Source organism: Urocitellus parryii, chromosome 13, assembly GCF_045843805.1.
Source record: "Urocitellus parryii isolate mUroPar1 chromosome 13, mUroPar1.hap1, whole genome shotgun sequence".
Classification (NCBI taxonomy): Eukaryota; Metazoa; Chordata; class Mammalia; order Rodentia; family Sciuridae; genus Urocitellus; species Urocitellus parryii.
Window position 1 is genome coordinate 8,421,539 of NC_135543.1, and position 18,761 is coordinate 8,440,299.

General features: G+C 36.4%; 1 protein-coding gene across 1 annotated transcript in view; it reads right to left on the minus strand.

Annotated features, from left to right (window-relative positions):
• Nucleotides 1-18,761, minus strand: part of Ccdc102b (coiled-coil domain containing 102B) — a 280,080-nt gene that overhangs the window by 77,985 nt on the left and 183,334 nt on the right. The window contains exon 7 of the mRNA XM_026388692.2: nucleotides 6,094-6,264. Within this exon, the coding sequence (XP_026244477.2) occupies nucleotides 6,094-6,264 (171 nt within the window). The remainder of the gene's footprint in view (nucleotides 1-6,093; nucleotides 6,265-18,761) is intronic.

The following is an 18,761-nucleotide window of genomic DNA, read 5'->3' on the forward strand; positions in this document are numbered from 1 at the left end:
AAAAAGATGATTTGTGGGAAAGTTTCTGCAAAGCAGGCAGTCTTGAAGGTTGCAGTGCTTGCAAGATATTATGCTCAGAATGTTATGCTCAGAATTCTCTATCACTGGCAGCCTGTGTCTGAGCTCAAGATCAAGACTGATATAGTTCCATGCCTTTGCACAGAACTTTCTCAGCAGGGCATTACCATAGCTCCTGGGCAATCTTGTCTGCACCTTTTCATAGAAAGTTCCCAGGGCAAAGTGCAACCACAGCTCCGAGGCAGTCAAAGACCATGGTACAAGTCACCATTCCCCACACGTAAGATCCGAAAATGTCCAATTTATAGAAGGAGAGAACAGAATGCTTTTTTTACCAGGGAGTTTGTGGTGGGAACCAGGAAGATTTTAGTCAAAGGGTACAAAGATTCATTTACATAGGATGAAAAAGTTCTAGAGATCCAGTATATTGCCTAATAACTACAGCTAAGAACACTGAAGTACATACTTGAATTTGAGTAGATCTAACATGTTCTTAAAACATACACATAAAGATAAACCATGAGAAGAGAAGGTAATGTTCATTAGTTTATCAAAGCATTAAACATATAAATTTTTTAATGAAAAGTTAAAATTAAAATATTTAAAGTATAAAAATATAAAAAGCTTAAAATAACTAATATTAAATAATAGTTAAATTTTTTAAAAAATCAATGACAGGAAGTAACTGGAATTAAAAAAAATACAATTAAGAACATCACAAATTAAGCGACTAAAAGCTTTTTAATTTTATAAATAGATTCTGTGAGGGTCACCTTACTTTTGCATTAATTAGATGCAGTTACCATTCTGCATCAAGTAGCAGCTGTCATTTCCATGATTTGAACTATTACTGAGAATGAAAGAAGATTGGTAAGACCACACATATTAAGAACCATTTTCATTCATACAAGGTAGTAATTCCACCTTGAGAACTTTTGAAATGAAAAAAAAAGATGTGTATTGGATATTTTAAGAGTCTCTATGTAGAAGGATGTTGGGGAAAAATCCAAATAACCTCCAATTGGGGAAGATAGATTAATGCTTTGATTTATATCCCTTGAGATAATACTGTATCCCTTGAAAAACTATCTGTGGACACTAAAAAGCAACAGGAAAACTGGTTATAATTATCAATAAAACAAGATATAATATTATTTGCAACAATGATTATAATGGTGTGTAAAATATTCTGGTCATTTGAGCCCACATGCTAAAGTACCATGTTAGTACTGTGTGGTGATAGTCCAATTGACTTTTTCCCCTTTATTTTCCTTTTTTTTATGTGATGTGATAATGATTTACAAAATGTTTGGCAAATATTTCATTCTACCCTTTAGCCTTTCTGACACCAGTTCTAAAGGTTGAATATTCATGTATCTTTTTAATTTATATTATGTACATTCCTTCTTTGATGCAAGAAATAGAAACTTATGAGTTCAGCATATGCCTAATTCTGTCTCTAACAACACTGCTTATTGTACTGTTGTATTTTTATTACATTGCTTTACTCACCACATATACTGAAGTATTATTTTGATATTTTAATGTGGATATATGATGATTAAATTTTTCCATTTTAAAATGTAACTCATAAACACAGAAAAACTTTGATGAAATGGTAAGAACTGATATTCACTTTTTAAAATATATATAAAATTAGATTTTTTAATGCTATATTTGCTAATGAAAAACAACTCACCCAAAAAGGAATTTTTTAATTTGATCATTTGTTTAATCAGATTCTGGATTTGCTCCTTTGGGCCCAAGAATATCTATTCTCTCTACAGTACAGAGGATTAATATCTCATTTTAATTTATTTAAAATCTGTTGACTTGTGGGAGTTAACAGAAACTTTGATTTTGGCAATTCTAATTAAACGCTAATTGCAATTTGAAGAATTTGCTACCATGAAATTGAAAAGCTCAGCAATGACACAGGCATGATTTTTCTTTGCTTCTCCATGATATGTGAAACTATGGAAATGTTGAATGCTATCTAAGGCAAAAATCTTATTTTCATGGTGAATATTTTTATTCCCAACCATCAAAATCAGTGATGATATTTAATTAGAAAATAGTAGAGGACTTCACAACTGAAGTAAAATGATTCCTTTTGAGCTGCTGGTGGTTTGGGTTAATCCTCTCCAGTGATAAATTAACTGCAGTAGAAGTATAAAAGTATGAAATATTTTGTGTGTTGAACATACATCTTGATGCATCCATTTTTTAGGCTTTAAATATAAAATAAACCCCTATCCTTCTACATATGGAACCATGGTTCCCCTTCTGGAAAGTAACACATATTTCTTTAGCCAAACAAGTACCAGGATCAAGCCTGCCATTTATGCTTGGGAACATAAGCTTCCCTCAGGAAAGGGCAGCAATATTGACACCCCCCACACACAAATGCACTCACAAATACCCATTTATATATAGTATCCATACAGCCCACTCTCTTGGTCATAAGATGTTTTCTTCTATTCTTCACTCAAAAATTTTCCTCTGCTACCCTAAAGAGATTATACAAATGGCATTCCAAATTCAGCACTGGTCTCAACATTCAAGATCTCATGATAATTTCTGTATCAGATCTCAATGTGTCCTCTGTTGCTCCAGAGATCTATGCATTAAAAAGGAAAGTAATTTACACCCACACCTACATACTCAATATACTGCAGGAAAAGTAGGACAATGAAAGTCAAATAAATTCTTCCATATATAAAAGCGAAATAGAAAACATTAATGAATTCTAACTTGGTAGATGTTATGGGGCACTTACAGTGTCCCTTGGAATATTTCTATATTTTGCCTGACTTATGCTTCCTGACTTACTTACTTATTTATTTATTTATTATTGTTACCTTTTAAAATGCTGAAGCCAAAACCAAGACCACAAACAACAACATCATCATCATCTACATCATATTATGGCTATGTCTAATATGTTAATAAGGACTATTTCCTCCCTCAGTGTTGAAATAACAGTCAGCCAGCAACATTCTTATGGGAGTTTGGAGGAACAAAAAATTATTTCAAGTCTTGAAAAATTAATTTCTTTCAGCTCAGGCTGAAAGCTCATTTGTCAGTATAAATGAAACAGAGTCTTCTTCTATTTCATTCCAGTAACTTCTGCATGTCAAAAATCACATCTTAAATTCCTTTGGAGACATGACTCTGTCGCCAAGCTACTTTTAGTTACCTGAATTATGAGATGTTCTGGTAGAGGTACAGCCTCAATCTTTCCTCCCTGCACCAGTTTACCCAGTTTAAAGGATTTATTAGGAGCTACTTTAATAGAGTTGGGGCTTTAATGTCTTTTGATAGACACACCATTGATCTGGTTTTTGCCACAAAATTAAACTCTAATTGACCTTTATTATTGAAGAAATTCTCGGTTTTATATTTTCTCATTTGGAAATGAAAGTAAGATGTGTTTTACAGCAGTATGAACCACAAGATGTCTAAAATTATTGTATAATCTTACATGTCTGTTTAAAAATTTGACAATTATTTTATAGTTCTTCTTTATTTTAGGTGCTTATAAAATGCACTAATAGCAAACAAGAAATATTATTTCACATCTTTACACCTAAAAGCCACCAGATAATCCCAGTCATCATCTGTCTTTCAAGATATCAAAGGAAATTAATGTACCAGAAGTTTCACCACTCCATAAAATAGGTCTGTATCATTCCAACCTCCAATATATTTTCTAACCTCCTTCTTCTGGCACAGAAGCCCAAGTATGTATTTAGAGTTTGTTTTCTTATATTATTTTAATGACCATATGCATCAGCTTCAACTACGATTTTTTTTCCCCCAGCAATAACTCCAAAGTTTCAGTGACTTGTATCAGCACATAGTGACTTTTACTTGTATGGATGCCATGGTGGGTTAGCAAAAGTGTTGCTTCATGTCTTCTTTATCTTGGGATCTTTGTGGAGATTATGAGCATGTTCTATTATAGGACATGCTTCATGACATGAGATCTAGAAGAAAATGCACATGGGAAGAGAGAGAGAACAGAGACATGCTCAAGCCCTGTATTAGCTCTCAAGCTTCTGATGGCAACTGCAATGGTTAATTTGAATCATCAACTTGATTGGATTAAGAGATGCCAATGATTAAGAGTCTGTGTTAAAGAGGATGTGTCTAGAAATGATTGGCATGTGGAATAGGCATCTGGAGTGGAGACCCTCCCCAACGTGCGCAGCACCATCCAACAGGATGATGGCTTGGATGGAATAAAAGTTGGAAGAAGAAGGAAGCAACAGCAAAATCAAGCTTAACTCTTCTTGAACTGGTTCTTGATTGCTGATGAAATGGTTTGAGGATGTCAGACTCTTGCTTCTTCACTCTTCTTCCAAAGTAGACTCTGCCAGTGAGTGTTCAGGGAGTTTCCAGAAGCCATCAGTGTCAGATTAGGGTAGCACTGTTAATTCCTCTTGTTCTGGGGCTTCAGCCTCTTGGACTGTACAGCTACTGGTTCTTCCAGCTCTTGGACTGTACAGCTACTGGTTCTTCCAGCTCTGCAGCCTGCAGATGTCCATGGTGGACTATCCAGCTTCTGGCTGTGTAAGCCAGCCTAATAAGTCTCCTTTTATAATTATACTTCCTGTTGATTCTGTACCTCTAGAGAACCCTGACTAACATAGCAACTGATGAGCTCTGCTTCTCCTCATGAGATATCAGTGAAGCAAGCATCAGATGGCCTCACCCGTTACTGATTCTGTGGGACACATAACCCTACACAGAGGAGCAAATTATATGCCCATCCTTGAGAACATGGCTCATTGCTACATTATTCCATGATATTGTTGAATCAGATCATTGGAGAATAATATTTCATTGATTAACAAACTCTAGAATATATATTCATTCCCTTTCAAATAATTCAGCACCAAGTTATTTCTTAAAGCTTATATTAACAGACACAATGATTTATTCACCACACCTGCCACCCCAATAAACATGAGCATGTTAAAACTATTCCCAGAAATCATGGCTATAATAGAAGAAAAACCTAACAATATTCTCTTGAGACTACTGTAGTCTTCTTTGGACTTATTCTTCACATATATATGAATATCAATAAATGGATGCATATTTTCATTAAAAAGAGACATATCAGGGATGAAGTGCCCACCAACAAAACAACACTAGTAAGAGCAGAGAGCAGGGTGTGAGCTGCACTGGTGGAATGAATCTGTTTTCACAAGATTTTACTAGAGAAATACAGTTTGCTCGACTGAAATCACATTGATTAAAAACTAAAGCACAAAATGTAGAATATGTTCTGTTATTATTTCCCATGCAAAAATGTAAACAGTCTTTCTAAGGAGGGAGCCAATGCTTTTTGCTTTTTGCCTCACAAGTTGTCCAACAGGAGCAGATGCAGTGACTGGAACGCCATCTGACATCACCACAACTTGGAGGGGACAGTCCCACAGTCACAGTGACAGTGAAGAGTGTGTTGCTGTGAAAACAAACAAATAAACAAACTCTTTGTGCTCATAAGTGAAGCTGAAATTGCACCAGAGTCACAGTCGTGCTGTTAGACATCACACTGAGATGCCTGCCTTCCGGAACCATCTGAGATATTTCATAGTCATTAACAAGTTGACCTCACACAGCAAAATGAGCCTCATTCAAAAACCCGAGAGCAGTGCTAATATATATATATATATATATATATATATATATATATATATATATCGTATATTTACAACAAGTATTGTATTTCTCTGACATATGCTTACATCTTAAATTTAAAATTCCAGGTTTTAGTTATACTGTGTCCATATTTAAACACACACACACACACACACACACACACACACACATCAGACCATGCTGAAACGTTAAAGCTATAAACATACTATTATCACTCAAATGTGCATGTTGTAATCTTTCTTCTCTTTCCATATAATTTTAAAAATTGACTTTAGTTGTTAAAATATGAAAGTTTTTACCCTGATTAATGATGCATTAATAAAGAACAAAATGCCTCATACACACTATAAAGTGCTGTTTGAAGCCATCCAGCACATGCTTACATTCTTATTTATAAAATACCTCATCTTCTTTTTGGTTCAGTCCCAGTTTCAGTTCTTCCACTTGAAATCTGAGTTTCTTTGCTTCTGCCTCATTCTGATCCACTGGGCTGTTTGCAGGATTCAGTTCTGCCACCTTCACCTGGTGCAGTCTTCTTAGTTTTTGATAAGCATGTTGAAGTTCCAACAGTGCCTTTTAAGAGAAAGCAGGGATCCATTATTTGTAATCTACTCTGATGAAGTCGGAAGAAAGACAAGTTCTTCCGACCAAGGAGAAAGTATTCCAGGAAAAAAGTCAGATGGGTTACCTCCTCCATCTCAAACTCTATCTTGCTGCAATTAATGTCTCTTGTTGGGTCTGCACTGGGGATGAACACAGAGGTGCCCTACCATTAAGTCACAACACTGCCCCACTTTTTTTTTAAACTGATAGTTATAAGAGCATATTTATTCTGTAAGAATGTACATAAGATTCTTGGAACAGAGTGGAAAATTCAGAAAAAGACACAAGCATATGTAGGCCATTTAGTCTAATCATTCTCATGAAACTTCAAAAATACACAAATTAAAATCATTTACTACTATTTTGATCTACCAAATTAACAAAGATTTAGAAAAACAAAGGCATTCAGCCTTGGCAAGAGGTGGAGTGATCAGAACTCTCATTGGCTTGTAGTGGGCATGTAATTTAAATCATTCATGTGGCACCACAAGAACTTTAAGTTTTGAGACCAGATCTTGCTAAGTTGCCCAGGCTGGCCTTGAACTTGTGATCCTCCTATCTCAGCCTCCCAAGTCACTGGGATTACAAGTGTGCACCACTGTGCCCAGTTTGCAATTAATACTATGATTAGCATATAACTGTAAGTGGAAGATGTATTCCTTTGTGTCTAAAATGGCTAAAATAAAATGCAGCTCTTTATTCTGTTAAGTAAATGTTTCAATTCCCTCCTTATTCAGGAAATGTTTTAATGTATCTTTTCCAAAGAAGAAAATCACATACCCGTAAGTGAAGAGTAAAATATAATAAAAATAAAAGCAAAAGAGCTCTTCAGCTACAACGTCAACAGAAGTCTTGGAACTTATGAGGCTATATGCTATTAATTGTGTTTCTGAGAGAGAAGCAGCTGCAATCCTACTGTCACCAACCACCCCTCCAGAAACCAGGGAATCTGAGTCAGTGACCTGGAGAACATGCTAAAGAAGCAGATGAATCTATGATGGCACAGCTGCTTGACCAGTGTTGCCAAGATCAACACCAGGCACAACACACATTTATAGAATAGAGTAATTGGCCACAGGTAATTAAAAAGGGTTTCTACTTTTCGTGAAAATTCACAGCATGACATTAACAGTATTGTCATCGTGGAAATCAGCTTTCTTAAAACTTTAAAGAAAAAAAATCTGTACTTCCTCCTAATATTATAATACTGTAGGAAAACCCAATGATATTTCTTTGACTTTCTGAAAAACACTGTCATCATAATTAATATATAAAAATCACAAAGAATGGTATCAGTTTGAAATCTTCTTTCAATTACTTAGGAAAATTAGGTAGACAACTAGAAATTGAATTTTTCTTCACATCTTTTATGAATTGTCACCTTGATAATGATGAATCAGAAAATCAAAGTAAAAAAATTAAAAAAGAGTATATAATACTGGAAAATGTTAGAAGAAAAATGCAGATACATTTTTAAAATCACCAAATAGTACAAGTTTTCCTAAGTATAATCCCAAGCCAAGAGATCATAAAATGATAAATGTAAACACAATTATACAATTTGTGCACAGTAAATAAAACAGTATTTTGTACATGAGACCAAGTACCTTACTATACAAAGAATTGTATCAAGTTTATGAAAATTAACTGGATATAAAATGTGAAAAGACAAAATGTACAGAAAATAAAATAGAATATCTCCTAAACTTTGAAAGATATTCATCTTCATTCAACTAGGGGAATAATTATTACAATGTACATAACATTTTGACATGTCAAAAATACAGAAATGGAAATCAAGTCAGAGATGGGTAAGAGGGTCCTCAGGAAATGCAGGAGATGGCTATAAAAGGGCAACATCACATATTCTTAAAATGGAAATTCTCTCTGTTCTGACTTTCACTGTTTCAATATCTTGGTTGTACTATTATAAGGCAATTTTGTAAGATGATAACATTGGAGGAAACTGGGTAAAGGCTGCACACTTCTCTTTGTATTATTTCTTACAAATATATATGAATCTGTAACCATCAAAAATTCAAAAGTCTAATTATGAGGATGTAGAAATAAAGGAACCCTTACATGCTGTTGGTAGGAATGCAAACTAGAACAGACATTATGGGAAAGGATATGTGATTCCTCAAAAAATTAAAAATAAGACAATGTATGGTCCAGCTTTCCCACTACTGGACACATATCTAAAGTAGATGAAATCAGTCAGTCAAAGAGATATCTGCACCCCCATGTGTGCTGTAGCAGTATTTATAAGAGCCAAGACATAGAAACAAACTAAGTGTTCATGAACCAATTAATCGATAAAGAAAATTTGGTACATTTACATGATGGAATATATACATAATGGGAGACAATTTAGCTACAAAAAGAAACAAAATGTTGTCATTCATGACATGGACCAACCTGGAGACTGTATCAAGTACAATAAATGGGTGGAATGAGAACCCCCACCTCTGGTGACCAATTCTGAGGAAGGGTTGCAGGAGAGAGGAGGAAACAGATCTAGCAGGGCAATCAGACGTGGCCCACACACTGGACTGGTCAGCTGGTCAGTAGCTGCACAGCGACACATTGGTCTGTGAAATCACTGCAGCATTTTACTGAATAGCATCACAGATCGCACTGGAAATGCAAACAGATCTCTCACTTCTCTTCAGAACACAATTTTCAAATGTCAAGTTTGAAAATTTTTATTTGTTAACAAAGAATCCTGGAATAGGGAACACTCTTCTATTATTTGTTGTGACAATGGGATCTTTCTTGATCTCTCAAACATAAAGTCCCTTTCTCCTTTCTTTCCTTCCCTCCCTCCCTTGATTATCCTCCTTTCCTCATTCTATCTTTTGTCCATTCAACAAATATTTCTGGCAATTGGCTAAGTGGTACTATATAAAATCAAGCTTCAGGCCACTTTGTAAAGACAAAGAAGCTAATAGTATTATGGAAAATGGCAATGATTCATAGATAAGGGGACATGGGTTCTGAAATTTGGAAGTTAATTAAAGAGTATTGTGTGGGTTTGTGTCTGTGTCTTCTATTCTGTACCACTGGTCTACAAGTCTATTTTCATGCCATTCTTGTTACTATAGCTCTGTTGTACAGTTTAAGGTCTGATATTGTGATAATTAGAGAAACACAAATCAAAACTGCTCTAGGATTTCATCTCACTCTAGTCAGAATGGCAGTTATCAAGAATACAAGCAATGGTAAGTATTAGCGAGGATACGGAGAAAAAGGTCCACTCATACATTAAAAGCAGTATGGAGATTCCTTAGAAAACTTGGAATGGAACCATCATTTGACCCAGCTATCCCACTCCTCAGTTATACCCAAAGGACTTAAAATCAGCATAGTATAGTGACGCAGCCACATCAATGTTCATAGCAGCTCAATTCACAATAGCTAAACTGTGGAACCAAACTTGATGACCTTCAACAGATTAATGAATAAAGAAACTGTGGTACATATACACAATGGAATATTACTCAGCATTAAAAGAGAATAAAATTATGGCATTTGCAGGTAAATGAATGAAGTTGAAGAATATCATGCTAAGCAAAGTAAGCCAAAAAAACCAAAGTCCATATGTTTTCTCTGATAAGTGGATGCTGACCCACAATGGGGGCGCATGGGGAAAGTGGAGGAACTAAGATTGGGCAAAGGGGAGGGAGGGAAGAAGAGGGGGCAAAGGGGTAGGAAAGCTGGTGGAATGAGATGGACATCATTACCCTAGGTACATGTATGACTGCACATGTGGTGCAACTCTCCATTGTGTACAACCAGAGAAATGAAAAGTTGTGTTCCATTTGTGTACAATGAATTGAAATGCACTATTATATCATGTATAACTAATTATAACAAATAAAATTTTAAAAAATTATTATTTGAAGAGGAAAATTTGAAAGGAAGATGCTCCAAGCTAAAGTAGCAGCCCACAGCAAGGATGTGTCAATGGGGAGGTGCCTGGACTGCAGCAAGAGTGAGTGGAGGGTGAGGGTGTGAGCTTCAGAGTGTGCATGAGTGTTGAGTGTGATAGTGGGTGAGTTTGTTACTGTGGGTATGTTACAGTGTTAATATGAGTTTGAGTATTAAGAGGGTGTGGGTGTGATTTTGAGTTTGAAAGGTATAAGTGGAAGATTGTGTGTGTGTGCTTCTGAGTGTGAGAGTGCATGTGTGTGCGCGCACATGCACGTGAGTCTCTGTACTTTGGCGTGGTACACATGACCATGAGCCTATTTTTTAAGAGAGTACTCATATGTAGTAGGAAAAAAAATAACACACAACTAAAAGATTCCACATACTCATGTCTTAAGAGACCCCTTAGCATAAAAAAAAAACCAATCAGTACGGAAATCTATCAGTTCTAGCTACATAGAAGTACTGTGTTAACATATGAATAATCACAAATTTAAACTTTGCAGTTTATCACAGGTTTTCAGATTTCATTTCAGTCTTGTCAGAATGGCAATCATCAAGAATGCAGGCAACAATAAATGTTAGCAAGGATGTGGTGAAAAAGTTACATTCATACATTGCTGGTAGGACTGCAAACTGGTTCATGCACTGTGGAAAGCAGTATGGAAATTCCTCAGAAAATTGAGAATGGAACCACCATTTGACCCAGCTATCACACTCCTTGGTTTATACCCAAAGGACTTAAAATCAGGATACTAAAGTGACACAGCCACGTCAATGTTTATAGCAGTTGAATTAACAATACCTAAACTATGAAACCAACCTAGGTATCCCTCAATAGGTGAATGGATAAAGAAAATGCAGTATATATACTCAATGGAATATTACTCAGCTTTAAAGAATAATGAAATTATGGCATTTGCCAGTAAAGGGTTGGAGTCATAGAATATCATACTAAGCAAAATAAGCCAATCCCACAAAACCAAAGGCCAAATATTTTCTCAAATATGCAGATGCTAATTCACAATAAGATAGGGGATATTAGGGAAGAATAGCATTACCTCAGATTAGGTAGGGGAAAATGATGGAAGGGAAGGGGAGGGGATGTGGGGACAGGAGAGATAGTCGAATGAAACACACATTATTACTGTATGTATATATGTGACTACATGACCAATATGACTCTGCAACATGTACACTCATAAAATGAGAAATTATATCCCATCCATGTATGATACATCAAAGTGCATAAATGCATTCTACTGTCATGTATAACTAATTAAAACAAATAAATAATTTAAAAAATATATCGCAGGTTTTCAGATTGTGGAAATAGAGTCAGAAGTAAGAGTATGTACTAGAACAAGGACATTCTCTTATGAATATCCCAACATAATGACTTATTGGCTTAATTATCATCCTACTTTAAAATATCACTTAACTATCTACTATAACCATGTGCTTCTGGTATTACAAATTGAAATGAGGGGGAGAAATGGGGAAATGTACAGGAAATGCTTTTGATAAATTTGCTGGAGAGTAGTGACTCATGATGTGTGTGTGAGACAAGGAGGGAGAGGTGGAAGAGGTTGCCCTTGGGGATGAAGCATGGATCTAGACAGGTGTCAACAATGCTTTGCATCAGTGGAGCTCATGAAGAGCAGCTAGACTGGGCAGGCTGTGCTAGGTCAGAGTGGGTGCACCTCTAATCTCACCATCCTCCCCCTGGGGAGATTTAAGACATCTGTGATGGGGAAGATTTTTTTCTAGTATATCATATGTGAACAAGGAATAGTGCCCATATCTAAGGGATCTTGTGCTATGTAAATGTGTGAATTTTTAGATGATTGGCAGAGTACCCAGTACAGAATAGCATATGCATAGTGCTTTCTGCAGATATATTTCTTTTTCTATGTACCTAGTTATTGTTCTCATTACCAAATAATGAACTATACTCACTGTGTTCTTATCATTGGCAATACCTTTCTTTAGTAGGGATCATAGAGAAACTTATTTAAGGGAGATTCAATAAGCATGCTCTTTGTTGAGTGAACAGGATTTCATTCTGTGACTGTCTTTTCACCATTCCGAGAGTGCATGTACTGTACCAATAGGAAAGAAACAAATTTTCTCCCACCAACCTCCAACAAGTCAACTGAAAACACATCTCAGTCTATACATCATTCAGGTATACTGCTAGATGCTGGTGTCCACTGTGAACCAAGTATCTCTGTTCCTCCCATCACAGATTAAGCTGAAGATGCAGACAACTGAGCAAGCAAGAGGCGGAGTGTGGAGAAATCCAGGTGGGTGTGATAGGTGCACATCTAAAGGAAACACAAGTCAGACATGAATGGCACGGGGAGCCAAACATCATATCTCAGAACTTGCATCTTAAAAACAGAAAGCTCCTTTAATTCCATGCTCCATTCAATCTGAAGCACATGTTTTTTGTTTTTTTGTTTTGTTTTGTTTTAATGACCTTTAGAAAGTTGAACAAAGAAAGCTCAGGAAACAATTTAGACAAATTTTATCAAATCATAGAGAAATAAGTACACTTAGTGTTACATAAATTATTTCAGAGAATACCCAAATTTCTTTCTTTCTTTTTATTTATTTATTTTTTTGTGTGTGTGGTGCTGGGGATTGAAACCAGAGCCTTGTGGATGTGAGGAAAGCACTCTACCAACTAAGATATATCCACAGTCCAAAGAATACCCAAATTTCTAAAAGTTCTATTTAGAATACACATAATAATCATATTTTAAATATCCATAGGCATAGATATGCATACTGATGTAAAATACTCATCAATTTATGTTCATATATATGCTCAGCACAGGTGGATGAACACTGTGGGAATGTAAGTTGTCATGAACACTTTGGGAGCAGTTTGGTGGCATTCATCACATCTGAAAAACAGCTCTCTTAATGTGAAACATCGCTTGGACATATGGATTACATGCTTCACACAAAATTGTCAGTATGGCATAGTTTATAAATTGAGGAAATATAGACTAATCAATAAGGAATTGATAAATAAACACAGCGTTTCCTGTAATACAGCACATGTATTAGGTTTGTATTTATCAATATTCAAACGTCTACAAAATAAGTATAGTATAAAAAGTTGCAGAATCATGCAGTACAATGTCAGTCATTTTAAATGTATATAAGCTAACAATACATTGTTGATCACATTAAGGCGTGATCTGAGAGTAAAAATACACATAAAAAAGATATTCACCAGCATACCCTTTCATTAGAGGAGAGGAGGGGGATGAAATGGAAGGTGGGTCTTTTGCTACAGCTGTGTGAGTCGTTCTTAAAAATACCAAAAGACCTGTGATATCTGTCATTAAACTTACATCTGGGTGGTGAATACACATATGTCCATTTTGAAATTTTCTGCATTCCTAAAGTCTTTGAAATATTTAATTTTAAAAAGGAAACTAAATTCAACCCAAAATAAAGTTTTAAAGGTCTCCTCAAAGCTGTTTTCTACCTTCTGCTAGCAGGAAGCTGTGACTTAGATCCTTGGGTGACTCCTCATTTTATATCAATCCCACATCTAACACTGGAAAAACCCTGTGACACTCTTCTCAAGGTGCCTGCAAGAGGAAAAAATAGCACTTGTAGAGCATGTTCTCTGCCTCTTCCTCCACCCCCAGAGCCTCCCTCTTTCTAAGGTACCATGTTCTATAGACTAGGCCACACAGAAGGGGGTTCAACCCTAGCCTTCCCCTTTTCTTCTTCCCATTCCTTCCTCCACACCAAAGGTAAATCACAGCAGATGATGTTCAAACAGTCAGACCAGTTGTATCACCAGTGTGATGGCCCCCCACTACTTAAGAGACTCACGGACTCTACACACTCTGGGGCTGACCCCTTTCCAGGACCTTCTGTCCCTTTCCCTGGACACAGTCCTTATGCAGTTCTAGCCTTGGGCATTGGCCACTACACTTCCTTCTGCTTTAAAAAAACCACAAGGCCCCATTACACATTTTCTGTTTCATTTAGTAATCTTCCTTAAGCCCTTCCCTCACTGGGTGTCTAAATAAAAAAAAAAAATAGGGTAAACACAAAGACAAACAATCATTAGTTAGATAAAGAACTTTTCGTACCCATCATCTCTCGTCTATCATATTACTTATTTAATTTTCTGATGTATACCATTCACTATCATGTTATCTGAAGTGTTCATTGGGTTGATTTTGTTTTTTGACTCCGCCACCCTACAACCTACTATGATGTCTATGTCAAGGAATAGGGACAAGTTCTGTCTTTTTCACTGCTTATAATATAATGATAAAATGCTAACTGACTAACAAACCAACTGAATGAGTGAATGAGCAAGGAAGAGCTGGAGCTAGCCAGGCCTCGAGTGTCAGAGGGAGCCTGCCGCTGAAGGTGATCAGCAGAGCCACGGGGAGGAAGCACAGGAGGTATTCTTCAGTCAAAGCACAGTTAGATCTGGATTAAAGTAAAACAGGCAGGTAAGACGCGAGACCAGACGCAGCAAAGAATACCTAAGGCATGTTAAAAAAAAAAAAAATTGACTACAAAGTTGTTACGAAAGAAATAATCAGGAGAGACTGGCATTCTGGAAAACTTTCCAGTTATAGCTGAGGTTTAAAATCACCATTGGCCCCAAGTTCAGATTCTGCCCTGCTGGGTGCAAGGTGACACGGGAATCATTAACTATTAAAAACTCCCCAGATGACACTACCTTTACAGCCACAGTTGTGTACCTAAATGAAGAGAAATGGAGGGAGCAGGGATAGCCACATGGCTTCTAGTCAGAGCTTACTGAGAAAACCCCAGAACCCACAGAACTTGCTGTCAGTGTACTTCTTGCTTGGATGGGCATAAGGATAGTGGCTGATAAGTATTTACTTCTACAGGAATGGAACATGATCTCAGTGTTTGGGACTCTATTCTATGCAATGGAATCCAAATGAGAAGTCCAAACTCCTTTCCCTAGCACTTCTGGATTACTTAAATGTCTATCATTAACAATTATTTCCTTTCAGTCAGAGAACTAAATTAAGGAGAAAATAAAAAGAAAAAAAAATCAAGATTTCCTCCCTGGCAAAAATAAAAGGCTTTACATCAATGCCAAATGTACCTTGAAACATTACAGGGAAAATTGTAGGCCTTGCTCAGCCAGATTTTATTTATTTTTACCTCATAATTATGTATTTGTTTTTGTACATGTACATCCTGAGTATATCCCATACAAATCACATATGGAAAGATAAATTAGTTCTTATTATGTAGGTCAAATAGAAATCATGTTTGTACATTTCTCTTCTTTTAAAAGCTTGCATTAATCACCAATCACATCTACAAATAAAGCTCTGTAACAGTAAGCAATACATTTTAATACGTTATAAACTATATTCTGATTCTGTGATATTTAAAGTTTTCTAAATAATTGAAAATAAAACTGTTGATCTTACAGTTAAACCATCGTAACAAATATAACTTAGTATCTAGGCAATATTCTGTCTCTAGAGTGCAAGTAGTAAGTTAAAACATCAATGATCACTCACCAAAATTGTACATGGAATCACAAGCTCCTTTTCTATTTTTCAGGCCCCCCTGGGTGAAGAAAGTCAGAGGAGTGACTCACATCAGTGGGGGGAGCATTCCTCCTACATGGTTTTCCCTAGAGCCAGGAGCACTTAGCTCAATAATGCTTTATAACAAAGTCGCAAGCATTCTCTCTGCCCACTCTCAATGCCCTGTAACTGCACAGAGCTACATATGTTCCGAAAAACCATGTTGTTGTTCAAAACGCTTTCATTTGATAAATCAGTCTTTTATAAGTTTCTACTCAGAGTAAACTCTCCGAATGAATGAATGAAGCTATTGTTTATGCTCATAATTCTAGAGAATAAATCATTTAAATGAAATAAATGGACCTGTGTATTGTGTTTTACAGAAGCAATATCCAAACAATTTCTCCTTGCATTCCTGTCTGAAAAAGAGCAGAATGGCCAGAGAGGACAACAGGACAGTGAGAAAGGCAAACAGCAATGACGCCAGGCGGAGTGTCCTAAACTTGACAGGAAGCTGTCCAGAGGCCAAGATGAAGGCACACAAAGGAAGGAAAAGTCACTGAGAAGGAAAATCAATATTACTCACAGCAAAAATATATTAATAAAAATATGGGTAGAGAAATGGTAAGGAAGACATTCTTGAACATTTCTGAAGGAGGATTCAAATGTCAGTGATCTTTTCAGGGGAGAGCAAGATTTACTGAGATGTATCAAAGTATATTTCACAACAAGAAAACTATTCTAGGAAAATTCCAGGATTCATACAAAGCAGTTGTGTTCAGAAGTGTTCACTCAGTTTTACTTCTAATAATAAATATTTGAAGTAGTCTATATGATTAGGCCTGTATTAAGGAAATTAGTCCTTAGTGGAATAATATGTCTTTAAAATATACGAGGAGCATTTTGATGACAAGAGGAGAACACTTCCTCCTCCCTGATTCCTCTCCTCTAGATGTCTCCCACTCGGGAACAGTGAGAGCAGGCTAGTGAGCGGGGATACTGATGGAGGAGCAGTCTGGAGAGAAGGCAGGGACACATACCACCTGCCCTCTGTGGCTTCGCGCCCCATTCCCTCTGAGGGAATGCAGAGTATTGGAACAGGAGCAGAGGCTGAGACCTGTAACTATGGGTCTAGAATCCATGACCACTGGCATGATGAACTGCTAGCAGTGTCCAACAACAATTTGAAGGTGCTCTGTGATATCCCTTGATTTTAACCAGAAATGAAGAAGAGCAGAACATGTTCAAGGCAGGAATATGGAAAAAAAATTCACTGCTATCTTTCCCACTTACAATTTGTTCTGTTAACCAAACATTTGAAAATGTAGACAACGTGTTCCCTATGGGGTTTAGTAGAAGGTGATTTGCATTTTACTTTGTAGTTAATCTTCATTTTTAAAGCATTATAGGGGGAAAACAGTCCAAGATATTTTGGGCCAAGGATACCAGTCTTTTCAAGAGCACCAATAATTTCAACTGATCCAGAAATGCACAGAAGCATAAAAACTGAAGAATGTATGTTTTATCTGACACATACACATTTACTAGTCAAGTGGGAAAGAATACTTTCAGAGGAATGAAATAAGAGAATATGGATTTCCAAGAATTATACAATGCTGGGCACTAAAGGTGAAGAGTCAGCAAGCACAGTATGTGGCCAAAGAACACAGATAAAAGCAGGTAAGGACAGAAGTTTGACCAAGAAGAATAAGTACAGCATTGAATAATGCAGGACAACTTGCCGGAGCATCATCCAAAGCCTTACTACCATGAGCTCCATGGAATGGAGCACTGAACTTGTGGCATTAATTATCTTTTGACACATACCTACAAACATGTCCTAGTAACACACTCAACAAGTCCCAAAGCAACCTGATTTTAATCTTTCCATGAATAACCTTATAATCTCAAAGACAGCATGATAGGATGATTCTTCCACATAAATAATGCTGGAATTTGTTGGTGGACATTGGCATTTAGTTCGAAAATATCTTCAATGACATAATTATGAAAAGTTGAACAACAAATAAAGAACGATAAGTTTACATTAGAAAAAAATTACACTTAATTGTATGATTGATTGGAGTGCCATCTTTCTCATGTATTATATTTTCAAGTTTGTGTATGTTGCATTGGAGTACTTCCTAACAGTACCCCTTCCATTCTTAAAAGTTTCTTAGTTTAGATGATAAGGAATATCTTCCTTTAATCATAAGTCACATCCAAATATCATCTACTCTATCAGCTTTAGTCTTCCCTTCCTTCCATCAAGTAATCTCTACTTTCCTCATGGCTTTTGCCATGCTTCTTCTACTTGTGATTTGAATACTCACCTTTGTCCTTGTGCTGTTTGACCTCCGGCACATTTGCTCTCCAATCTGTTCCTCCCCTGTCCTCACTCATAGTGGAAGGAACCCATTTCCCAGGCCCCTTGCCAGCTGACTGCTAAAACTTTTCAGGCAGTGGCAGAACCTGGCAGAAGACTGGACGGCAGTAGTGGGAGAGATGCCGAGTTCTGCTTTGCTAACCAAAGCTGCATCTGTCTGACAATTTTCCATCTACTGTGGCCCTAAGAAGAACACACCAGCAGGAGTTCTAGTTCTCACCACATTGACACTGTCCATGCTGTAGGGTGGGGTCTTTCCATTCTAGATGTTAATTACCCTATTGCTACTAATCTACAGGTTACCCCGAAGCAATCTATTTCTTAGCTTCTGAGTTCTTCAAATTACTTTTATTAAGTCCCTGCTGATTGTAGACGTGATGTGTTTTCTATTTACTTGACCAGTCCTAATGGATATATTGAGTTTTAAGAAGAAAGAAGTTTCCTCGTGTTCATATTTGTATCTCTTTTCACACCTACAAATATACTACATATCAAACTAAGTATATCAAATTGAAAATATGAATTGACATAGAAAAGATTAAAAATAGGTTCTTTCTATTGTATTGAATTTAAGCCTTCCAAAAATT